The following is a 26,471-nucleotide window of genomic DNA, read 5'->3' on the forward strand; positions in this document are numbered from 1 at the left end:
TCCGCAAAACCGCCTTATCCTGATGAAAAATCAGAAAAAGGAGATTCACAAGAAATAGCAGATAATTCAGAAACTCTTCTAGCAGAAGAGATGGCCAAAAGGAACAACACTTTCCAAGAAAGTAGTTTAATGTCCAAAGAATGCATAGGCTCAGAAGGAGGAGCCTGTAAAGCCTTCAAAACCAAATTTAGACTCCAAGGAGGAGAGATTGATTTAATGACAGGCTTGATACGAACCAAAGCCTGTATAAAACAGTGAATATCAGGAAGTTTAGCAATCTTTCTGTGAAATAAAACCGAAAAAGCAGAGATTTGTGCCTTCAAGGAACTTGCAGACAAACCCTTATCCAAACCATCCTGAAGAAACTGTAAATTTCTAGGAATTCTGAAAGAATGCCAAGAGAATTTATTAGAACAACACCATGAAATATAAATCTTCCAAACTCGATAATAAATCTTTCTAGAGACAGATTTACGAGCCTGTAACATAGTATTAATCACTGAGTCAGAGAAACCTCTATGACTAAGCGTTTAATTTCCATACCTTCAAATTTAATGATTTGAGATCCTGATGGAAAAACGGACCTTGAGGCAAAGGTTCACTTGTGCTGTCAGAGATCCCCAAACAGCTCCCCAACCTGAAAGACTCGCATCTGTTGTGATCACAGTCCAGGTTGGACTAACAAAAGAGGCCCCTTGAACTATACGATGGTGATCTAACCATCAAGTCGGAGATAGTCTAACATTGGGATTTAAGGATATTAATAGTGATATCCTTGTATAATCCCTGCACCATTGGTTCAGCATACAAAGCTGAAGAGGTCTCATATGAAAACGAGCAAAAGGGGATCGCGTCTAATGCTGCAGTCATGAGACCTAAAACTTCCATGCACACAGCTAATGAAGGGAATGACTGAGACTGAAGGTTCCGACAGGCTGCAACCAATTTTAAACATCTCTTGTCTGTTAGAGACAGAGTCATGGACACTGAATCTATCTGGAAACCTAAAAAGGTGACCCTTGTCTGAGGAATCAAATAACTTTTTGGTAAATTGATCCTGAAACCATGTTTTCGAAGAAACAGTAGTTGATTCATGCGAGAATCTGCAAAACGTAAAGACTGAGCTAGTAGCAAGATATCGTCCAAGTAAGGAAACACCACAATACCCCGCTCTCTGATTACAGAGAGTAGGGCACTGAGAACCTTTGAAAAGATTCTTGGAGCTGTCGCTAGGCCAAAAGGAAGAGCGACAAATTGGTAATGCTTGTCTAGAAAAGAGAATCTCAGAAACTGATAATGATCTGGATGAATCGGAATATGAAGATATGCATCCTGCAAGTCTATAGTGGACATATAAATGTCCTTGCTGAACAAAAGGCAGAATAGTCCTTAGTCACCATTTTGAAAGTTGGTACTTTTTCATAACGATTCAAAATTTTCAGATCCAAAACTGGTCTGAATGAATTTTCTTTCTTTGGGACAATGAATAGATATGAATAAAACCCCAGACCCTGTTTCTGAAACAGAACTGGCATGATTACCCCTGAAAACTCCAAGTCTGAAACACTTCAGGAAAGCTTGAGCCTTTACTGGATTTGCTGTGATGCGTGAGAGAAAATATCTTCTCAAAGGAGGTCTTACTCTGAATCCTATTCGATACCCCTGAGAGACAATACTCAGAATCCATTGATTTTGGACAGAATTTCTCCAAACATCCTTGAAAAATCTTAATCTGCCCCCTACCAGCTGAGCTGGAATGAGGGCCGCACCTTCATGCGGACTTGGGGGATGGCTTTGGTTTCTTAAATGGCTTGGATTTATTCCAATTGGAAATGGATTTTGGGGGGAAGGATTAAGTTTCTGTTAATTATTTTGTCGAAAGAAACGAAAACGGTTAGAAGCTTTATATATACCCTTAGGTCTTTTATCCTGAGGCAAAAAAAAACCTCCCTTCCCCCCAGTGACAGTTGAAATAATCTAATCCAACTGAGAACCAAATAACTTATTACCTTGGAAAGAAAGATAGCAATCTGGACTTAGAAGTCATGTCAGCATTACAAGATTTAAGCCGCAAAGCTCTTCTAGCTAAAATAGCTAAAGACAGATTTAACATCAATTTTGATGATATCAAAAATGGCATCACAAAATGATTAGCATGTTGAAGCAAACAAACAATGCTAGACAAAACAGAATCCACATCTTGCTGCGCTAAAATTTCCAACCAAAAAGTTGATGCAGCTGCAACATAAGCCAAAGAAATTGCAGGCCTGAGAAGATAAACAGAATATAAATAAGCTTTCCTTAGATAAGATTCAAGTTTTCTATCGAAAGGATCTTTAAAAAAAAAAAAAAAAAAAAGTACTATCTTCCATAGGAATAGTAGTACGTTTAGCAAGAGTAGAGATGACCCCATCAACTTTGGGGATCTTTTCCCAAAACTCCAATGTAACTGCTGGCAAAGGATACAATTTTTTAAACCTTGAAGAAGGAATACAAAGTACCAGGCCTATTCCATTCCTTAGAAATCATATCAGAAATAGCATCAGGAACTGGAAAAACCTCTGGAGGTTTATAAACAGAATTTAAACGTTTACTAGTTTTAATACCAAGAGGACTAGATTCCTCAATATCCAATGTAATCAACACTTCTTTTAACTAAGAACGAATATACTCCATTTTAAATAAATAAGTAGATTTGTCAGTGTCAATATCTGAGGAAGGATCTTCTGAATCAGATTTTTATCAGAGAAAGATAATTCAGTATGTTGTCGGTCATTTGAACTGTCATCAATTTTATGAGAAGTTAGGGGGCGGAGCTGCCTGCTAACAGAGATGGCTGCAATGTCCTGTAGCTCTGCAAAGACATTGGCAATATAGGGTGCAATATTGTGTTTTAATACATTTATTCTTCACACAAGGGACAAATTTCTGAACAGGGGCATGATAAGCAACAAATAACATGAAGATATAGTGGAGATGACCTAACGTGCAGGGTGCAAACGAAAACGCACTATGCTTTCAAACAGCCGCCGCCATTGCAGAGTGTTCAATTAAAGTAAGCCAAAGTGGCCCACAGTGAACGGAGCTAGACTGGAACTTAACTGCCTCAAGTCCACACTACAGACCTCGAGATCTATCATGCCGACACCAGGACAAACAGAGTCGCAAGTGTAGCGCAGAGAACCGCAGACACACACGTGGGTGAAGAGTTCCATGGACCCATGTATTGTGGCCTAGCACAACGCACCATGACACATCTCATACAATCAACCAAGGCTACTTGTGCACCGTGTGCGTTGTTGTAGCGGCCGCTCATTGGGAACGGCTTATCCGAGTACCGGGTGAGCACTTTGGAAGCCCTTGGTTACAGCTCTGAACAGTCGCTCAGGGGGGCTCGCATAGACTGAGGCTTGTACGCAGGCATATTCAAACTCACCGGAGACTCCTGTGACTCATATGGGCCTGGTGTGCAAATGGGAAGTAGCTGTAATCCGGAGGACCGATGGCTGTTGAAAGGGCTGCGGTTGATTTGGAGGAGGAACTCCTCACGCATGAGTTGCGATCTCTGCCTGATCCCTGCACACAGGCTAAGAATCGGCATGGTGGACTAGAATTGATGGCTGTGTTGGCTAACGGGGTGGCCACTGTCCCAGGCGGCGGGGAATCTTTATGCCTAAATTGTTCTCTTGCCCTTAAAGATAGGAGACAGGAGGCATCAGGACATAGGGGGCATCGCTGGGGTTATAATCCCCTCTGAAGGTGACTGTGGATTAGCCAGTTAACTGGACTAGTATAATCAAGAATGCCTACTCAGAAGTATTGGAATATGCATTTCACAGACACTTTCAGAATTGTTCTTGTCCTTTTAGAAGCCAACTGGGGGACATATGGGTTATATTTTATATGTGCTATGCTTCCATATCTTGTTTATTGTTATGTATTGCTGCACAGTGTTGTAAAAGGTTAAATATCTTCCCTCTCACTGAGATCGTAATTTTAACTTGGTTAGGCTCCAACTTAGCAGAAGTTATTCTTTTACTAATTATTTTGGAAAATATTAAACCTTATATACTGCCTATAAGTCCCAGCAGCCCCTATTACCTTTCATAGTAGTTGTGCTGGGCATGCTTTGTTTATTAATTTAGCACACACACCCTACTAGTTTTTGTCTGTTTGTTTTTTGCTACTTTGAGCTAGTTCCTATATGTGAGCAATGTTATATCTCTGAGTATATAGAAACATTTGTTATTTTTGACAATACATGCACATGTATGCCAACAAAGCCCATTTTGTTTGATATGAAGGGACATTTGGATGTCTGGGTACACCCATGATTAGCTATGCACCTTATTAGTGAGATTGTCATCCCAGTGTACCCTACATGATAAATCACGCGGTTGGAACTATCTGGCAATCAGTTATTTGTGTATAAACTCTGCTGTTTTGGGGCTATAGTATTTCTGAGGGTTAGGTATAAGGCATCATGTTTTCATATATTGGTGTCACCTCTGTTCTTATGTATCATGAGGAGGTTTGAGGGGGCCTCCAAAGGGTTGTGTTCAAAAGGAATAGTGGCACATATGTTATAGCAGATATTTTATTATGATATTATTGCAGTAGTTTATGGTTCTACCTCCCTTAATATCCCTGTATCCTCCATAGTGGGCTTGCTCCCAGTATGTTACTGTACATAGCTTTAAGTCACCCATCTTCTACAGGATTAAAGTGTAGCGTGCTGGGTACGGCGTGTGCTGGGTACGGCGTGTGCTGGGTACCGTGGGTATTAAGTACAGCAAGTGCTAGGTACAGCGAGTGCTGGGTGCGGTGTGTGCTGGGTACATTGTGTGCTAGCTTCATTGTGTGCTAGGCAAGGCGGGTGCCGGGCACAGCATGTGCTAGATACAACGCGAGCTAGGTACAGTGGGTGCTAGGGGCCATGTGTGCTAGGTACGGTGACTACTCTCAATCTATATGGCCAAACCCATTACCACATATTACAGCAATTTTTCCTGTCTTGCTCTGTGGAGCATTAAATTTAACTTACAAGTATCATCCCCCCCCCCCCCCCCCCCCCCCCCCCCCCCCCCCCATTTTTAGAGCCCACACTAGGGTTCAATCTTGGTGAACTATTTTCACCTCAAATCCCTGCAATTTACTTATGATGTATCAATGTTTATCCCTGCAATTTACTTATGATATATCAATGTTTGAACAGCTATTGCATTCGGACCTGCGGGTCCGACCCTCTTGTTTGTGTATGTTTGAACAGGAGTCCTGTGTGTCCCCAAGAGTTACCTTTCCCTGCAATTTATCTACGATATATCAATGTTTCAACAGCTATTGCAACCGGACCTGTGTGTCCGATCCCTTTGTTTGTGTATGTTGGATCAGGGGTCCTGCGTGTCCCCAAATGTTACCCGTTACTCTAAAACTGAATAAAAATTCATTTAAAAAAAAAACATTTTGAGAAGTTTTAAAAGACCTTTTACGTTTATTAGAAGGCGGGACGGCAGACAAAGCCTTCTAAATAGAATCAGCAAAAAAAACATAATTTATGCTTACCTGATAAATTTATTTCTCTTGTGGTGTATCCAGTCCACGGATCATCCATTACTTGTGGGATATTCTACTTCCCAACAGGAAGTTGCAAGAGGATCACCCACAGCAGAGCTGCTATATAGCTCCTCCCCTAACTGCTATATCCAGTCATTCGACCAAAAACAAGCAGAGAAAGGAGAAACCATAGGGTGCAGTGGTGACTGTAGTTTAAAATTGAGACCTGCCTTAAAAGGACAGGGCGGGCCGTGGACTGGATACACCACAAGAGAAATAAATTTATCAGGTAAGCATAAATTATGTTTTCTCTTGTTAGGTGTATCCAGTCCACGGATCATCCATTACTTGTGGGATACCAATACCAAAGCTAAAGTACACGGATGAAGGGAGGGACAAGGCAGGTACTTAAACGGAAGGGACCACTGCCTGTAGAACCTCTCTCCCAAAAATAGCCTCCGAAGAAGCAAAAGTATCAAATTTGTAAAATTTTGAAAAGGTATGAAGCGACGACCAAGTCGCTGCTTTGCAAATCTGTTCAACAGAATCCTCATTTTTAAAGGCCCAGGTAGAAGCCACAGCTCTAGTAGAATGAGCTGTAATCCTTTCAGGGGGCTGCTGTCCAGCAGTCTCATAGGCTAAGCGTATTACGCTCCGAAGCCAAAAAGAAAGAGGTTGCCGAAGCCTTTTGACCTCTCCTGTGTCCAGAGTAAACCACAAACAGGGAAGATGTTTGACGAAAATCTTTAGTCGCTTGTAAGTAAAACTTTAAAGCACGGACTACGTCCCAATTATGTAAAAGACGTTCCTTCTTTGAAGAAGGATTAGGACACAATAAAGGAACAACAATCTCTTGATTGATATTCTTGTTGGAAACTACCTTAGGTAAAAACCCAGGTTTTGTACGCAGAACTATTTATCTGTATGGAAAATCAGATAAGGAGAATCACATTGTAAAGCTGATAACTCAGTGACTCTACGAGCCGAGGAAAAAGCCATCAAAAACAGAACTTTCCAAGATAAAAGTTTGATATCAATGGAATGAAGGGGTTCAAACGGAACTCCTTGAAGAACCTTAAGAAGCAAGTTTAAGCTCCATGGAGGAGCAACAGGTTTAAACACAGGCTTAATTCTAACCAAAGCCTGACAAAATGCCTGGACGTCTGGAACCTCTGCCAGACGCTTGTGCAAAAGGACAGACAGAGCAGAAATCTGTCCCTTTAAAGAACTAGCTGATAATCCTTTATCCAAACCCTCTTGGAGAAAGGACAATATCCTAGGAATCCTAACCTTACTCCATGAGTAATTCTTGAATTCACACTAATGAAGATATTTGCGCCATATCTTATGGTAGATTTTCCTGGTTACAGGCTTTCGTGCCTGTATTAAGGTATCAATGACTGACTCGGAGAAGCCACGCCTTGATAAAATCAAGCGTTCAATCTCCAGGCAGTCAGTCTCAGAGAAATTAGATTTGGATGATTGAAAGGACCTTGTAGTAGAAGGTCTTGTCTCAGAGGCAGAGGCCAAGGTGGAAAGGATGACATGTCCACCAGGTCTGCATACCAGGTCCTGCGTGGCCACGCAGGCGCGATCAAGATCACCGATGCTCTCTCCTGTTTGATTTTGGCAATCAGTCGAGGGAGCAGAGGAAACGGTGGAAACACATAAGCCAGGTTGAAGAACCACGGTGCTGCTAGAGCATCTATCAGCATCGCTTCTGGGTCCCTGGACCTGGATCCGTAACAAGGAAGCTTGGATCTCATGGCGTCTCGCCAGAACGCCAATTCTGGTGTGCCCCAACGATGAACCAATTGAGCAAACACCTACGGATGGAGTTCCCACTCCCCCGGATGAAAAGTCTGACGACTTAGAAAATCCGCCTCCCAGTTCTCTACACCAGGGATATGGATCGCTGATAGATGGCAAGAGCGAGTCTCTGCCCAGCGAATTATCTTTGAGACTTCTAACATCGCTAGGGAGCTCCTGGTCACCCCTTGATGGTTGATGTAAGCCACAGTCGTGATGTTGTCCGACTGAAATCTGATGAACCTCAGGGTTGCTAACCGAGGCCAAGCTAGAAGAGCATTGAATATTGCTCTTAACTCCAGAATATTTATTGGGAGGAGTTTCTCCTCCTGATTTCACGATCCCTGAGCCTTCAGGGAATTCCAGACTGCACCCCAACCTAGAAGGCTGGCATCTGTTACAATTGTCCAATCTGGCCTGCGAAAGGTCATACCTTTGGACAGATGGACCCGAGATAGCCACCAGAGAAGAGAATCTCTGGTCTCTTGATCCAGATTTAGCAGAGGGGACAAATCTGTGTAATCCCCATTCCACTGGCTGAGCATGCATAGTTGCAGCGGTTTGAGATGTAGGCGCGCAAATGGCACTATGTCCATCGCCGCTACCATTAAGCCGATCACTTCCATGCACTGAGCCACCGAAGGGCGCAGAATGTAGTGAAGAACACGGCAGGAATTTAGAAGCTTTGATAACCTGGACTCCCGTCAGGTAAATTTCCATTTCTACAGAATCTATCAGAGTTCCTAGGAAGGAAACCCTTGTGAGGGGTGATAGAGAACCCTTTCCTTCGTTCACTTTCCACCCACGCGACCTCAGAAATGCCAATACTATGTCCGTATGAGATTTGGCAATTTGGAAGTTTGACGCCTGTATCAGGATGTCGTCTAGATAAGGGGCCACTGCTATGCCCCGTGGTCTTAGGACCGCCAGAAGAGACCCCAGAACCTTTGTAAAAATTTTGTAGCTAACCCGAAGGAAGAGCCACAAACTGGTAATGCCCGTCTAGAAAGGCAAACCTTAGGAACCGATGATGATCTTTGTGAATCGGTATGTGAAGGTAAGCATCCTTCAAATCCACTGTGGTCATGTACTGACCCTCCTGGATCATAGGTAGGATTGTCCGAATAGTTTCCATTTTGAACGATGGAACTCTGAGGAATTTAAGATCTTTAGATCCAAAATTGGTCTGAAGGTTCCCTCTTTTTTGGGAACCACAAACAGATTTGAATAAAATCCCTGTCCTTGTTCCATCTGTGGAACTGGATGGATCACTCCCATTATGAGGAGGTCTTGAACACAGCGTAAGAATGCCTCTTTCTTTATCTGGTTTACAGATAATCTCGAAAGGTGAAATCTCCCTTGTGGGGGGGAAGCTTTGAAGTCCAGAAGATATCCCTGAGATATGATCTCCAACGCCCAGGGATCCTGAACATCTCTTGCCCACGCCTGGGCGAAGAGGGAAAGTCTGCCCCCTACTAGATCTGTTGCCGGATAGGGGGGCGTTCCTTCATGCTGCCTTAGAGGCAGCAGCAGGCTTTCTGGCCTGCTTGCCTTTGCTCCAGGCCTGGTTAGATTTCCAGGCCGGCTTGGATTGCGCAAAAGTTCCCTCTTGTTTTGTAGCAGAGGAAGTTGATGCTGCACCTGCCTTGAAGTTTCGAAAGGCACGAAAATTAGACTGTTTGGCCCTTGATTTGGCCCTTTCCTGAGGAAGGGTATGACCCTTACCTCCAGTAATGTCAGCAATAATTTCCTTCAAACCAGGCCCGAATAGGGTCTTCCCCTTGAAGGGAATGTTAAGTAATTTAGACTTTGAAGTCACGTCAGCTGACCAAGATTTAAGCCATAGCGCCCTACGCGCCTGTATGGCGAATCCAGAATTCCTAGCCGTTAGTTTAGTCAAATGAACAATGGCATCAGAAACAAAAGAATTAGCTAGCTTAAGTGTTCATTGACTGAAATACTTGATAAGCTTAGGAGTAGCTGTCTAAAAGGCCTCTTTCAGAGACTCAAACCAGAATGCCGCAGCAGCAGTGACAGGAGCAATGCATGCAAGGGGCTGCAGGATAAAACCTTGTTGAATAAACATTTTCTTAAGGTAACCTAATTTTTTATCCATTGGATCTGAAAAAGCACAACTGTCCTCGACAGGGATAGTGGTACGCTTTGCTAAAGTAGAAACTGCTCCCTCCACCTTAGGGACCGTCTGCCATAAGTCCCGTGTGGTGGCGTCTATTGGAAACATTTTTCTAAAAATATGAGGGGGGGGGGAAACGGCACACCGGGTCTGTCCCACTCCTTAGTAATAATTTCTGTAAACCATTTAGGTATTGGAAAAACGTCAGTACACACCAGCACTGCGTAGTATTTATCCAGTCTACACAATTTCTCTGGCACTGCAATTGAGTCACAGTCATTCAGAGCAGCTAAAACCTCTCCAAGCAACACCCGGAGGTTCTCAAGCTTAACTTTAAAAGTAGACATATCTGAATCAGGTTTCCCCGAGTCAGAGACGTCACCCACAGACTGAAGCTCTTCCTCAGCTTCTGCATATTGTGACGCAGTATCAGACATGGGCCTTAAAACATCTGCGCGCTCTGTATTACATCTAACCCCAGAGCCATTGCGCTTTCCTCTGAATTCAGGCAGTCTGGCTAATACCGCTGACAGGGTATTATCCATGATTGCCGCCATGTCCTGCAAAGTAATCGCTATGGGCGTCTTTGATGCACTTGGCGCCATTTTAGCGTGAGTCCCTTGAGTGGGAGTCAAAGGGTCCGACACGTGGGGAGAGTTAGTCGGCATAACTTCCCCCTCGTCAGAATCCTCTGGTGATAATTCTTTTAAAGATAACAGCTGATCTTTATTGTTTAAAGTGAAATCAATACATTTAGTACACATTCTCCTATGGGGTTCCACCATGGCTTTTAAACATAATGAACAAGGAGTTTCCTCTATGTCAGACATGTTTATACAGACTAGCAATGAGACTAGCAAGCTTGGAAAACACTTTAAATCAAGTTAACAAGCAATATAAAAAAACGTTACTCTGCCTTTAAGAGAAACAAATTTTGCCAAAATTTGAAACAGTGAAAAAAGGAAGTTAAACTAACGAAATTTTTACAGTGTATGTAACAAGTTAGCAGAGCATTGCAACCACTTGCAAATGGATGATTAACCCCTTAATACAAAAAACAGATTAACAAAACGAAAAACAGAATTTATGCTTACCTGATAAATTACTTTCTCCAACGGTGTGTCCGGTCCACAGCGTCATCCATAACTTGTGGGAATATTCTCTTCCCCAACAGGAAATGGCAAAGAGCACAGCAAAAGCTGGCCACACAGTCCCTCCTAGGCTCCGCCCACCCCAGTCATTCGACCGACAGACAGGAGAAAAACAGGAGAAACCATAAGGTGCCGTGGTGACTATAGTTAAAGAAAGAAAATCATCAAACCTGATTAAAAAACCAGGGCGGCCGTGGACCGGACACACCGTTGGAGAAAGTAATTTATCAGGTAAGCATAAATTCTGTTTTCTCCAACATTGGTGTGTCCGGTCCACGGCGTCATCCATAACTTGTGGGAACCAATACCAAAGCTTTAGGACACGGATGAAGGGAGGGAGCAAATCAGGTTACCTAAACGGACGGCACCACGGCTTGCAAAACCTCGCCCCCAAAAATAGCCTCTGAGGAAGCAAAAGTATCAAATTTGTAGAATTTGGCAAAAGTGTGCAGTGAAGACCAAGTCGCTGCCTTACATATCTGATCAACAGAAGCCTCGTTCTTGAAGGCCCATGTCGAAGCCACAGCCCTAGTAGAGTGAGCTGTGATGCGTTCGGGAGGCTGCCGTCCGGCAGTCTCGTAGGCCAATCGGATGATGCTTTTCAGCCAAAAGGAAAGAGGTAGCAGTAGCTTTTTGACCTCTCCTCTTGCCAGAATAAACGACAAACAGAGAAGAGGTTTGTCTGAAATCCTTTGTTGCTTCTAAATAGAACTTTACAGCACGAACTACATCTAAATTGTGTAACAAACGTTCCTTCTTTGAAACTGGATTCGGACACAAAGAAGGCACAACTATTTCCTGGTTAATATTCTTGTTGGAAACAACCTTTTGAAGGAAACCAGGTTTAGTACGCAAAACAACCTTATCTGAATGGAACACCAGATAGGGCGGATTACACTGCAGAGCAGATAACTCAGAAACTCTTCTAGCAGAAAAAATAGCAACCAAAAACAGAACTTTCCAAGATAACATCTTGATATCTATGGAGTGTAGAGGTTCAAACGGAACCCCTTGAAGAACTGAAAGAACTAAATTCAGACTCCAGGGAGGAGTCAAAGGTCTGTAAACAGGCTTGATCCTGACCAAAGCCTGAACAAAAGCTTGAACATCTGGCACAGCTGCCAGTCGTTTGTGTAACAAGACAGATAAAGCAGAAATCTGTCCTTTTAGAGAACTCGCTGATAATCCCTTATCCAAACCTTCTTGGAGAAAGGAAAGGATCCTATGAATTTTGATCTTACTCCATGAGAATCCCTTGGATTCACACCAACAGATATATCTTTTCCATATTTTATGGTAAATTTTTCTAGTTACAGGTTTTCTGGCTTGTACCAGAGTATCTATCACAGAATCCGAAAACCCACGCTTAGATCAAATCAAGCGTTCAATTTCCAAGCCGTCAGCTGGAGAGAAACTAGATTTGGATGTTCGAATGGACCCTGTACTAGAAGATCCTGTTTCAAAGGTAGCTTCCATGGTGGAGCCGATGACATATTCACCAGGTCTGCATATCAAGGTCCTGCGTGGCCACGCAGGAGCTATCAAGATCACCGAGGCCCTCTCCTGTTTGATCCTGGCTACCAGCCTGGGAATGAGAGGAAACGGTGGAAATACATAAGCTAGGTTGAAGGCCTAAGGCACTACTAATGCATCCACTAGAGTCGCCTTGGGATCCCTGGATCTGGACCCGTAGCAAGGAACCTTGAAGTTCTGACGAGACGCCATCAGATCCATGTCTGGAATGCCCCATAATTGGGTCAACTGGGCAAATATCTCGGGGTGGAGTTCCCACTCCCCCGGATGGAATGTCTGACGACTCAGATAATCCGCCTCCCAGTTTTCCACTCCTGGGATGTGGATCGCAGATAGGTGGCAGGAGTGATCCTCCGCCCATTTTATGATTTTGGTCACTTCTCTCATCGCCAGGGAACTCCTTGTTCCCCCCTGATGGTTGATGTAAGGAACAGTCGTCATGTTGTCTGATTGGAATCTTATGAATCTGGCCTTTGCTAGTTGAGGCCAAGCCCTGAGAGTATTGAATATCGCTCTCAGTTCCAGAATGTTTATCGGGAGAAGAGACTCTTCCCGAGACCATAGACCCTGAGCTTTCAGGGAGTCCCAGACCGCGCCCCAGCCCACTAGACTGGCGTCGGTCGTGACGATGACCCACTCTGGTCTGCGGAAGCTCATTCCCTGGGACAGGTGATCCTGGGTTAGCCACCAACGGAGTGAGTCTCTGGTCTTCTGATCTACATGAATCACTGGAGACAAGTCTGTATAGTCCCCATTCCACTGTTTCAGCATGCACAGTTGTAATGGTCTTAGATGAATTTGCGCGAAAGGAACTATGTCCATTGCTGCAACCATCAACCCTACTACTTCCATGCACTGAGCTATGGAAGGACGTGGAACAGAGTGAAGAACTTGACAAGCGTTTAGAAGTTTTGACTTTCTGACATCTGTCAGGAAAATCTTCATTTCTAAAGAATCTATTAATTGTCCCCAAGAAAGGAACTCTTGTCGACGGAGACAGGGAACTTTTTTCAATGTTCACCTTCCACCCGTGAGATCTGAGAAAGGCCAGAACGATGTCTGTATGAGCCTTTGCCTTTGAAAGAGACGACGCTTATATCAGAATGTCGTCCAAGTAAGGTGCCACTGCAATGCCCCTTGGTCTTAGAACCGCTAGAAGGGACCCGAGAACCTTTGTGAAAATCCTTGGAGCAGTGGCTAGCCCGAATGGGAGAGCCACAAACTGGTAATGTTTGTCCAGAAAGGCGATCCTTAGGAACTGATGATGATCTTTGTGGATAGGAATATGTAGATAAGCATCCTTTAGATCCACGGTAGTGATAAATGGACCCTCCTGGATTGTAGGTAAAATCGTTCGAATAGTTTCCATTTAGAACGATGGCACTCTGAGAAATTTGTTTAGGATTTTTAAATCCAGAATTGGTCTGAAAGTTCCCTCTTTTTTGGGAACTACAAACAGATTTGAGTAAAACCCCAGTCCTTGTTCCACAGTTGGAACTGGGTGTATCACTCCCATTTTTAACAGGTCTTCTACACAATGTAAGAATGCCTGTCTCTTTATTTGGTTTGAAGATAAGTGAGACATGTGGAACCTTCCCCTTGGGGGTAGTTCCTTGAATTCCAGAAGATAACCCTGAGAAACTATTTCTAGTGCCCAGGGATCCTGAACATCTCTTGCCCAAGCCTGAGCGAAGAGAGAGAGTCTGCCCCCTACTAGATTCGGTCCCGGATCGGGGGCTACTCCTTCATGCTGTTTTGGTAGCAGCAGCAGGCTTCTTGGCCTGCTTACCCTTGTTCCAGCCTTGCATCGGTTTCCAAGCTGGTTTGGTTTGCGAAGTATTACCCTCTTGTCTAGCGGCTGCAGAGCTGGAGGCTGGTCCGTTCCTGAAATTGCGAAAGGAACGAAAATTAGACTTATTCTTGGCCTTGAAAGGCCTATCTTGAGGGAGGGCATGGCCCTTACCCCCAGTGATGTCTGAGATAATCTTTCAATTCTGGCCCAAAAAGGGTTTTACCCTTGAAAGGGATATTAAGCAATTTTGTCTTGGAAGATACATCCGCTGACCAAGACTTTAGCCAGAGCGCTCTGCGCGCCACAATTGCAAACCCTGAATTTTTCGCCGCTAATCTAGCTAACTGCAAAGCGGCATCTAAAATAAAGGAATTAGCCAACTTAAGTGCATGAATTCTGTCCATAACCTCCTCATACGGAGTCTCTCTACTGAGCGACTTTTCTAGTTCCTCGAACCAGAACCACGCTGCTGTAGTGACAGGAATAATGCACGAAATAGGTTGCAGGAGGTAACCTTGCTGTACAAAAATCTTTTTAAGCAAACCCTCCAATTTTTTATCCATAGGATCTTTAAAAGCACAATTATCCTCGATAGGAATAGTAGTGCGCTTGGCTAGTGTAGAAACTGCCCCCTCGACCTTAGGGACTGTCTGCCATAAGTCCTTTCTGGGGTCGACCATAGGAAATAATTTCTTAAATATAGGAGGGGGGACAAAAAGGTATGCCGGGCTTCTCCCACTCCTTATTCACTATGTCCGCCACCCACTTGGGTATAGGAAAAGCGTCGGGGTGCACCGGAACCTCTAGGAACTTGTCCATCTTGCACAATTTTTCTGGAATGACCAGGTTGTCACAATCATCCAGAGTAGATAGCACCTCCTTAAGCAGTGCGCGGAGATGCTCTAATTTAAATGTCACAACATCAGGTTCTGCCTGTTGAGAAATTCTACCTGAATCTGAAATTTCCCCATCTGACAAAACCTCCCTCATGGCCACTTCAGATTGGTGTGAGGGTATGACAGAGCAATTATCATCAGCGCCCTCCTGCTCTACAGTGTTTAAAACAGAGCAATCGCGCTTTCTCTGAAATGCAGGCATTTTGGATAAAATATTTGCTATGGAGTTATCCATTACTGCCGTCAATTGTTGCATAGTAACAAGCATTGGCGCGCTAGAAGTACTAGGGGTCTCCTGCGTGGGCAAAACTGGTGTAGACACAGAAGGAGATGATGTAGAACTATGTCTATACTCCCTTCATCTGATGAATCATCTTGGGCAACTTTACTATCTGTGACAGTACTGTCCTTACTTTGTTTGGACGCTATGGCACAATTATCACACATATTTGAAGGGGGAGACACATTGGCTTCCATACATACAGAACATAGTTTATCTGAAGGCACAGACATGTTAAACAGGCTTAAACTTGTCAATAAAGTACAAAAACCGTTTTAAAACAAAACCGTTACTGTCTCTTTAAATTTTAAACAGGGCACACTTTTTTTTACTGAATATGTGAAAAACTATGAAGGAATTGTTCAATTTTAACCAAATTTTCACCACAGTGTCTTAAAGCATTCAAAGCATTGCACCCCAAATTTCAGACATTTAACCCTTAAAATGAGGAAACCGGAGCCGTTTACAGTTTTAACCCCAGCTCCAGCCTTTGCTGCGACTTTACCAAACCCAGGGGGGTATACGATACCAAATGAAGCCTTCTAGGAACCTTTACAACTACTTCCAGACCCACACACATGCAGCTGCATGTACTGCTCTCAAAAGTAACTGCGCAGTAATGGCGCGAAAATGAGGCTCTGCCTACTACAGAGAAGGCCCTTCCTGACTGGGAAGGTGTCTAAACCAGTGCCCGACGTAAAAAAACGTTCCCCAAAGTTATAAAGTGTGAATTTCAACATCAAGCTGTATAAAATGCCCAAATAAAGCAATCGATCTAGCCCATAAAAATGTCTACCAGTTTTATAGCCCATATTAAGCCCTTTATTCTGTTTGAGACTAAGAAAATGGCTTACCGGTCCCCATGAGGGGAAATGACAGCCTTATAGCATTACACAGTCTTGTTAGAAATATGGCTAGTCATACCTTAAGCAGAAAAGTCTGCCAACTGTTCCCCCCAACTGAAGTTCTCATCTCAACAGTCCTATGTGGGAACAGAAACGATTTTAGTTATTGCTGCTAAAATCATACTCCTCTCACAAACAGAACTCTTCATCCTTTTCTGTTTCAGAGTAAATAGTACATACCAGCACTATTTTAAAATAAACTCTTGATAGTAGAATAAAAAACTACAACTAAACACCACATACTCTTCACCATCTCCGTGGAGATGCTGCTTGTTCAGCGGCAAAGAGAATGACTGGGGTGGGCGGAGCCTAGGAGGGACTGTGTGGCCAGCTTTTGCTGTGCTCTTTGCCATTTCCTGTTGGGGAAGAGAATATTCCCACAAGTTATGGATGACGCCGTGGACCGGACACCAATGTTGGAGAAAATATGTTTTTTAAACAGTCATAACTGCCACAGCTCCTACTTTTGAAGCCTTTTGAGCCCTTCAGAGATGTCCTATAGCATGCAGGGGACTGCTGAGGGAAGCTGAATGTCAAAGTTTGTAATTTTAACTGCACCAACTGTAACTTTTATACTATAACAGTGGAAAGCCTCAGGAAACTGTTTCTAGGCAAAAATAAAGCCAGCCATGTGGAAAAAACTAGGCCCCAATAAGTTTAATCACCAAAGCATATATAAAAACGATTAAACATGCCAGCAAACGTTTTATATTGCACATTAATCAGAGTATATACCTCTGATGGCAAGCCTGATACTAGTCGCTATTAAATCACTGTATTTAGGCTTTAACTTACATTAATCCGGTATCAGCAGCATTTTCTAGCAAATTCCATCCCTAGAAAAACTTAACTGCACATACCTTATTGCAGGATACCCTGCACGCCATTCTCCCTCTGAAGTTACCTCACTCCTCAGACATATGTGAGAACGGCAGTGGATCTTAGTTACTTCTGCTAAGATCATAGAAAAACGCAGGTAGATTCTTCTTCTAAATGCTGCCTGAGATAAAACAGTACACTCCGGTACCATTTAAAAATAATAAACTTTTGATTGAAGAAAAAACTAACTATATTTTACCACTTTCCTATAACTACTTCCAGCTATGTTGAGAGCTTGCAAGAGAATGACTGGATATGGCAGTTAGGGGAGGAGCTATATAGCAGCTCTGCTGTGGGTGATCCTCTTGCAACTTCCTGTTGGGAAGGAGAATATCCCACAAGTAATGGATGATCCGTGGACTGGATACACCTAACAAGAGAAATTATTTTAAATTCACAGGTATATCTTGTACATTAGATGTTGAAGGAACAGCAACAGGCAATGTACTATTACTGATGGACACATCTGCATGTAAAAGTTTATCATGACAACTATTACAAACCACAGCTGGAGATACTATCCACAAGTTTACAAGAAATACACTTAGCTTTGGTAGAACTGTTATCAGGCAACAGGGTTACAACAGAGATTTCTGAGACAGGATCAGATTGAGACACTTGCAAAATGTAAGAGAAAAAACAACATATAAAGAAAAATTATCTCTTTCCTTATATGACAGTTTAAGGAATGGGAAAAAATGCAAACAGCATAGCCCTCTGACATAGAAAAAAGGCAAGTGGCATATAGGAATGGGGTTTTAAATAATGAAATTATTTGGCACCAAGTACGACGCACAACATAACTGAAATTTTTTTGGCGCCAACATCCGGAAATGACACTCGCGTCATTAACGATGCAACCTTGTGTAAGGAACTCTGCGTCAACTAAGATGCCGGAAATTACGAATTTGCGTCATCGGACGTACATCGCAACAAAAAATTCTCGCGCCAAGAATGACGCAATAAACTTTGGCATTTTGCACCCTCGCGGGCCTAATTTTACCCACGAAATTGAAAGAAAAAAAAACAGTCAATTTGAAAAAAAGACTAAACCCCAGGTAAGAAAAATATTTCCTAAATGTTTTTCACCAAATATGAAACCGACAGTCTGCAAAAGGAAATACATAAACCTCATGGCAAATATAAGTACAAAACATATATTTACAACTTTAAATTAATGCATAAAGTGCCAAACCATAGCCGAGGGTGTCTTAAGTAATAAAAACCATACTTACCGAAAGACACCCATCCACATATAGCAGATAGCCAAACTAGTACTGAAACGGTTATCAGTAGAGGTAATGGTATATAAGAGTACATCGTCGATCTGAAAAGGGAGGTAGGAGATGAATCTCTATGACCGATAACAGAGAACCTATGAAATGGATCTCCCGTGAGGAAAACCATTGCATTCAAAAGGTAATACTCCCTTCACATCCCTTTGACATTCACTATACTCTGAGGGGAACCGGGCTTCAAAATGCTGAGAAGCGCATATCAACGTAGAAATCTTAGCACAAACTTACTTCACCACCTCCATAGGAGGCAAAGTTTGTCAAACTGAATTGTGGGTGTGGTGAGGGGTGTATTTATAGGCATTTTGAGGTTTGGGAAACTTTGCCCCTCCTGGTAGGATTGCATATCCCATACGTCACTAGCTCATGGACTCTTGGCAATTACATGAAAGAAATTCAAAAGTAGAAAATGGGTTACTAAAATTTTTAAAATTTTTTTTTAAAAAAAACACGAAAACCACTTCTATAAAAAGAAACATTCCAATACCTTTTCCATCTTCTCCAAAACTTCAACAGTAGAAGGCTTTTCCTGAAAGAACAAATCATTTTGTTTTATTAGACATTAAAAAGGGATAGTAACGTAAAAAAATTAAACATGCAAAATAGTGCATGTAATGTTAAGACATTTTTAAATACACATATTTCAAAATGTAGTTTGTTCGCTTGGTATCCATTATTGAAAAATATGCATACATCCTACACTACTGTGAGCTAGCTGCACGTTTGTCATTGGCTCACTAGATGTTTTTAGCCAGCTCTGGAGCCGACATACGCTGCAAAGGAATTAAATACATAGTAAAACGTGCGGTTATGCGTTTTATTATTGTGATACTGCTTTTATATATAATAGCTTTTTTTGTACTCTCTCTTTAAATTAGTGGGGGAAGTTATGTGTAAAAAGGTATGTATGCAATTTTAAGTTAAAACCACTATCTTTTGCACAATATGCTATATTTGTCTCTGTAAGGGGAGGGGGAAGAGTGAAACAGCCTGAGTAATAACCAGAATTAGTATGAAAAGTATATTACTAAATTATTTAAATTATTTATGTGGATTGATGTATAGTTTAGGATAGTAACGATCATTTAGTGCACAACATAAAACCACTGTAGAGGAAATGTACTTACCCGCCACCGTGAAAGGAGTGCCCCCATCTTAAATATACAAGTATAGTTAAAACAAGCTACAAACTTGTTTCACATCTAAAAAAAAGGGGGAAAAAATACAATGACTTTTTTTCAAATTAACTGAAATACAAAGTAATTATTTTAAATAGTTATTTTTCACAATGTTTTGCAAACCACTAAAACTCATGTTCCAACAAGCATTATGCACAAGACAATGACCAATACATTTATATTACAGTTAAGTCAGTCTAATAAAGAGCAAGCTTTAAATATTTTAAAGCAAGAAAGTATAATTTATACATGCTCCTTGCTTTGTGGGATTTATCAAGCCATGTAGTGTGGTGTACCAGGTAACTTTGCCAGCAGAATAAACTAACAAAGAGTGTGTGTGTGCGCGTGTGTGTGTGTGTAGGATGCACATGGCAGGAAGTCTTTTTTCCAAATTATTTTAAAATACTTATTTTTTTGCATAATTAGACTATTTAATGAATGAATCGGAATTGAAAACCTGCAAGCCAAGAAAATAACCACACTTATTGAAAGTAACATTAAAATTGGACAAAAATATCAGTAATATCAGTAACAGTAATATGCTAAACAATAATTTGACCAAGGGAAAAAAAAAAAAAAAAAACAGGCAAAAACTTAAATTATGCTTACCTGATCATCTTTTCTTCTGACGGGAAAAGTCCACAGAACGGCCCAAATAGCTGCCCATCAGGTAAGTAACCTGCAAAGCCGTGCTAGAGACCACACAGATTCCTAGATTCCACTGAGCACAAAGACCTCCGAGGAGCCAAGCCCTGCGGCTCTCCAGTCCCAAGAAACATACCCCTGACCCGAAGGAAGAGAACCTCCCTCTACTCCAGAAGAGGAGAACAGAGGACTTAATAAGAGATCCAAAGGACCAACAACAAGAGATGAAGAAACCTCCAAAAGACTAAAGGAACTCCAAAGTTGCTATAAGACCACCGCCCAGGGAAATTAACTCACTAGACGGACAAGGACCAGAGAATAACTCCACATCCATGAAAAAGCGATCACGAAGAAGAACAAAAGCCCACCCTCAGATCCGTGACACAGCACCATACAGCTTATGTTGGCTCAAAGAAGCCACAAGCCGACACAAACGCTAAACTAGACAAACATAGGAAGGCTAACTGTCCTAACAGCTAACAAAGGCTGTCTGTGATAATACAGAGTCACTTCTGAACAAGAATTTGCGATTTCCAGTCTCAAGGCCGCAAAGCGGACCTTAAGCCATTGTGGGACACAAGGCCTCAGGCACACACCAGGGTGTTGGAGTCTGCATTGTATGAGGGCAGGCACAGTCATTTCAGGTGTGAATGACCACTCCTCCCCTCCCTCCTAGCAGAGATGGCTCATCAGGAAATGCGGGCTACATCCCAGCTCCCTTTGTGTCACGGTCTAGTGAGAGGTGCAAACAGCCCAACTGTCAAACTGACCCAGACAGGGAATCCCCAAACAAGGCAGAGTCACAGAATGGTTTAAGCAAGAAAATGCTCACTTTCTAAAAGTGGCATTTTCGAACACACAATCTTAAAACCAACTTTACCAAAAGATGTATTTTTAAATTGTGAACTCAGGGACCCCAAAACTCCACCTGTCCATCTGCTCTCGAAGGGAATCTACACTTTAATCATTTAGAAAGGTAGCCCCCATGTTAACCTATGAGAGGGATAGGTCTTGCAACAGTGAAAACCAAATTTGGCAGTATTTCACTGTTAGGACATATAAACCATATTACTATATGTCCTACCTTAACCATACACTGCACCCTGCCCATGGGGCTACCTAGGGGTGTCTTACATGTAAGGATAGGGAAGGTTTAGGCCTGGCAAGTGGGTACACTTGCCAAGTCGAATTGGCAGTTGAAAACTGCACACACAGACACTGCAGTGGCAGGTCTGAGACATGATTACAGGGCTACTTATGTGGGTGGCACAACCAGTGCTGCAGGCCCACTAGTAGCATTTGATTTACAGGCCCTGGGCACCTCTAGTGCACTTTACTAGGGATTTACCAGTAAATCAAATATGCCAATCATGGATAAACCCATCAACAGTACAATTTACCTAGGGGGCACTTGCACTTTGCGCACTTTACCACTGCTAATCAGTGCTAGAGACAATAAACCAGCAAAAACAGAGTCCAAAACCAGGAGGTCAGAAGGCAAAAAGACAGGGGAGACACGCCAAAAAGGTGCCAGGTCTAACAGGGATAACCCAAACCCTGCGCTCCCCTAAATATGAGCGAGCGAAAAGTGCAAAAAGGACACGCCCAAACTTCCAGACATAGATTACCAAGAAGGGAAAAAGCAGCCCTAGTAACCTATAAGAGGTATTGCGACTAGGCCCCAAGAATAGACATCCAGAAGATACCAAGGGCGATACGAAATCGCAATCCAAGCTGGTAACCCAGATGTCCAGAGGTCATCCAAACCTCCATACTATAAGATGGAGAACTTTGATTCTATATGATGAAGCCTTAGCAGGATCCGAGCCCGGAACCCTCAACATTAGGACAAAGAGTACGTCCAGCACCCGACAGGATAACAGGCAGACCCGCACCACGTAGGTGACATGAACCATAAGGAACAGCAGCTAGCGCCCGACCAGTACCCGTCTGGTACAAGGACACTCCGGAACTGTCCAAGGTCCAAGAAAAATCGAAGTCCCCCCCAGGGATCGATAAACTGTAAAACATAACTATGCCTTTAAATAGTAAAGCGCAACTTCCAAAGAAGTGCCCACACGACCACAAAATCGCAAGTATCAGTTCCATAGAAGAATAGTTCCCAATCGGAAACTTATCACAGACATGAGCTTCTAAAAACAAATCAAACACATACTAACTGGATCAAATAAAAAGAAGGCAGCACCCGTGGGTGAACGCCCAAGGATAATGGGCACACTAACAGGACCAGCCGATCAGAGGCCTCATTCTCCCAAGCTCAGAAATGGAACAAATACTAAAAGAAAAGAAAAACCAGACATCACAGAGATTGGTTTCATCCCCCTACATCTAACCCAGTTTGCCATCCGGCACAGAAGACTGAGGATCCCTCGGCCCACTAGGACTGGAATCCTTCAGCATAGCCAAAACATGCCTTGGGAGGACACGAAGACGAGCTAGTCTATAACGGAAGGCAAAATGATCCCCCGCAGGATCGACGGACGACCCCGGCCCAGAGGATGGGGCCCCTAAAGCCTCAGAGGCCATTGCTTCCCATGAAGGCCGAACTGAAATCACACTCACCGGGCCCTGGTTGACAGAACACGGACAGTATCTTAAAAATACCTCTCCTAGGAGATCTAAATGTGCCAGCGCCATAGATATGGCCATGTGGAACCGTGCTGTAACCTCTGGAGAAAAAAAGCCGCATTCCGGAGATGGAGTAACGGCTATAGGGACACCTGCTTGCGTAGCAAAAGAAGGTTCTGGGGCACGTGCCGGCGGCTCAACGCACTCTAAGCTCCCTGAGTCGGGGGAAGAGAGTACTCTAGAACGGCAATCGGAACATAACTGATAGGCATGGATAACCCGGGGCATTTCATACACTCGCAAGACGTATCCTCCGAATCGGAGATATCCATCTCAAAAATCTGAATCCTCCATAACTTGGGACTGCAAATATGGAAAAACACTAAACGGCACCTTACACCCCCAATGGCCGGGGCACTCACCACCTAATGAGAACCAGACAACCAATGAACAGACTCTCTCCATAGTCACTTGGTCAGAGTACGGAAATAGAAATACGTGACTACACCCGGTCACGAGGCACACCGTGTAAGCCAAAAAAAGGTGCACTACTCTAATAGGACCGCACAAACTGATGATAAGGACGTTATGTTCCGAATAGCCATGAGCCACAGCATTACTACACATTAGCAGGACGGAATCACAAACATGATTAAAGTCCCCCCTGTTCAATAACCCCCCTCAGGAGATATTAACCCTTGATTCCATAAGATAAATGAGTCCCACTGAGACCCTGACTTCCTTAGTTAACATTAAATTCCCAAATTGAAATAAAATGAAACCTTACTGGAATCTATGCCGTGGAACAGCAACATGGCCCTTCAAGTGTGACAGATAGTGGCATCGCTTCTGACAGACTTGAGTGAATAAAGGCAGGCAGCGAAACTCGTCAACGCTGATTGCTTAAGAGCTGTTAATATGAGTTGGGATGGTTTCGCAGAAAGACTCAACCTGCATCTCCAGACTAACCTTTATGCAAGCTCTCACTGAGAGGCTAACAGGATTACTTAAAAACTCCAGTCCCATTTTGAAGAGTACTTCCCTCCATAAGAAACCATATTCAATCTTCTGACACTTCTCTTCCAACCACCTGTGACGAAAGGCAAAGAATGACTGGGGGAGGTATTTAAGCCTGTGGCTGGGGTGTCTTTGCTTCCTCATGGTGGCCAGGTTCTGAATTTCCAAAAGTAATGAATGCAGCTGTGGACCCATCCCCGTTTAATAAAAAAAAAAAAAAATTATTTCTCTTGTGGTGTATCCAGTCCACGGGTTCATCCATTACTTGTGGGATATTCTCCTTCCCAACAGGAAGCTGCAAGAGGACACCCACAGCAGAGCTGTCTATATAGCTACTCCCCTAACTGCCACCCCCAGTCATTCGACCGAACACAAACAAGAAAAAAAGGAGAAACTATAGGGTGCAGTGGTGACAGTAGTTTAAAAATAAATAAAAAAAAAAAAACACCTGCCTTAAAATGACAGGGCGGGCCGTGGACTGGATACACCACAAGAGAAATAAATTTATCAGGGAAGCATAAATTTTGTTCTCTCTTGTAAGGTGTATCCAGTCCACGGGTTCATCCATTACTTGTGGGATACCAATACCAAAGCTTTAGGACACGGATGAAGGGAGGGACAAGGCAGGAAATTAAACAGAAGGCACCACTGCCTGTAAGACCTTTCTCCCAAAAATAGCCTCCGAAGAAGCAAAAGTATCAAATTTATAGAATTTAGAAAAGGTATGAAGCGAAGACCAAGTCGCCACCTTAAAAATCTGTACAGAGGCCTCATGTTTAAAAGCCCATGTGGAAGCTACTGCTCTAGTAGAATGAGCTGTAATTCTTTCAGGAGGATGTTGCCCAGCAGTCTCATAAGCCAAGCGTATTATACTTCTTAGCCAAAAAGAAAGAAGTTGCCGAAGCCTTTTGGCCTCTCCTCTGTCCAGAGTAGACAACAAACAAAGCAGATGTTTGACGAAAATCCTTGGTAGCTTGTAAATAAAACTTTAAAGCACGGAGCAGCGGTAAAGAGCTCCGCACACATACAGCTCTAATAATTGTCTCCGCTGCTGATATTCCATTCCGCGTGACCCTTCTTCTTGCCAGGCTGAGTGTTAGTGCCTTGGCTGATCACCTGCACGCAGGACCTATCATCCGGTCCTGGTCCCCGGGGGCAAATTGATAAAAAAAGAAAAGGGCGTGAACAGACGCCATTGCTGCGGCGATCACGGAGCTGCCTAATCCTGATCCCTGCTCAACTATCTTGATATTCCGGCCTTTGGTAGTGCTGCAGAGGTCCCCTCTCCCCTGGGCAGTATTAATCCATCTTGCATTGACTACAGACGGGCGCCGCAGGCGGAGGTGAACAGCCCCAGGGCTCAGAACTTTGCTCCCAGGTTTTGCAGGCCTCAGGGCCAGAGGATAACTCAGTAAGCATATACTACACTGCAGGCTACCTTGTTTCAGATACAAAACTGAGGATAGGCAAACACTTATGAGCCAAAGAGATGGGACTGAATTGCTGATACTGACTACTTTAATAACTCTGCCAGCAGTTTTGTTTGTTTTTTCTTTCATCTTTGGAGTAAAGCACACACATCACCTGCCTAGAGACTTGCCTCATATATATACCACTGTGTTGGGGGCGACTTGGTAGCACTGTATGCCTAGAATTTGGAGAAATAACAAAGTTTGCATTTGTTCGTTTACCATCTGTTGGTGCACATGGCTGTTTCAAATTTACTATAACAACTCATCTAAGCAAGCATCATACGCCATCTAGTGGTTTACCCTCACATCTCATCTATGCAACAGTGGACAAGTACTGCAATCTTGCTAGACCTCATTGTTTTAGACATAAGGTACCTGGCGCAAACCTGCTGAACCACTTTGTTGATTATAGCCTATATGCCAGATATGCTGTAACCCTGTCATACATCCTCTGAAAATTACCGAAGTAAGCAAGTGCAGTGAACAACTTAGACTTTAATCATATCCCATTCTGTGTGGGCCCTATACCTCACCCTTCCTCGACTGGGCTTATTGAAATCTCCTGTTACATATACAGCCTGCCAGCGCTCTGTTCTATGAAAGTTGACGACTATTTCCACAGAATCTCCCAGTCTGGGACCGACAATATGAGCTGCAGGTCAAAAACACAAGAAAAGCGGCTGAAACAGGTTGCTGAGACCATCATTCACAGCTCCCAGCAGGAGGGTGAGGGGAGTTCATCAAGTGACCATGCTGCTTTATTGCAGGAGTTGAAGGCTTTTTTCTTACCTAAAATGGACAACCTGCAGGCAGGGGTAGACAATCACTACTGAAGTGCGTGCCTTTTCTACTCGCTTGACTACTGCGGAGCAGAGAATCTCTTAAGTGGAAGACAGGCAACAGGAATCTGAAGTGTCTCTGAAGAATCTTTTAAAACAAAACCAATACCTGCAGGATAAGGTTGAAGATTTAGAGAATCGCAGCAGGCGAAATAATCTGCGCATAGTAGGGGTACCAGAAGCGGTTAAAGATAAAGACCTGCTGGATTTCACTGCCTCTATCCTTCCCTCACTTCTTGGCATGCCTCAGGATTGCCTGCCCCTCGACATAGAGAGCCCACCGCATTGGTCCTGACAGACATCTGGGAAACTCTAAGGAGAGGCCACGTCAGGTGATTTTCAGGTGTTTAAACTACCAAGACAAGATCACAATACTACGGGCTTATAGAAGTGCAAAAGAGGTCAAATATGAGGAGCACCGTCTCTTACTTTTTCAAGACTTCTCTGTGGAAGTCACCAGAAGATGCAAAGACTTTGCACCACTCTGCTCCCTCCTTCGTGAAA

The 26,471-nt window shown here is 43.2% G+C and overlaps 1 protein-coding gene across 1 annotated transcript in view; it reads right to left on the minus strand.

Moving 5' to 3' along the window:
• Positions 1 to 26,471, minus strand: part of LNPK (lunapark, ER junction formation factor) — a 587,422-nt gene that overhangs the window by 518,375 nt on the left and 42,576 nt on the right. The window contains exons 2-3 of the mRNA XM_053698475.1: positions 19,355 to 19,429; positions 18,715 to 18,756 (exon numbers count right to left, since the gene is read on the minus strand). Of these exons, the coding sequence (XP_053554450.1) occupies positions 18,715 to 18,756; positions 19,355 to 19,381 (69 nt within the window). The 5' untranslated portion in view covers positions 19,382 to 19,429. The remainder of the gene's footprint in view (positions 1 to 18,714; positions 18,757 to 19,354; positions 19,430 to 26,471) is intronic.

Source organism: Bombina bombina, chromosome 1, assembly GCF_027579735.1.
Source record: "Bombina bombina isolate aBomBom1 chromosome 1, aBomBom1.pri, whole genome shotgun sequence".
Taxonomy (NCBI): Eukaryota; Metazoa; Chordata; class Amphibia; order Anura; family Bombinatoridae; genus Bombina; species Bombina bombina.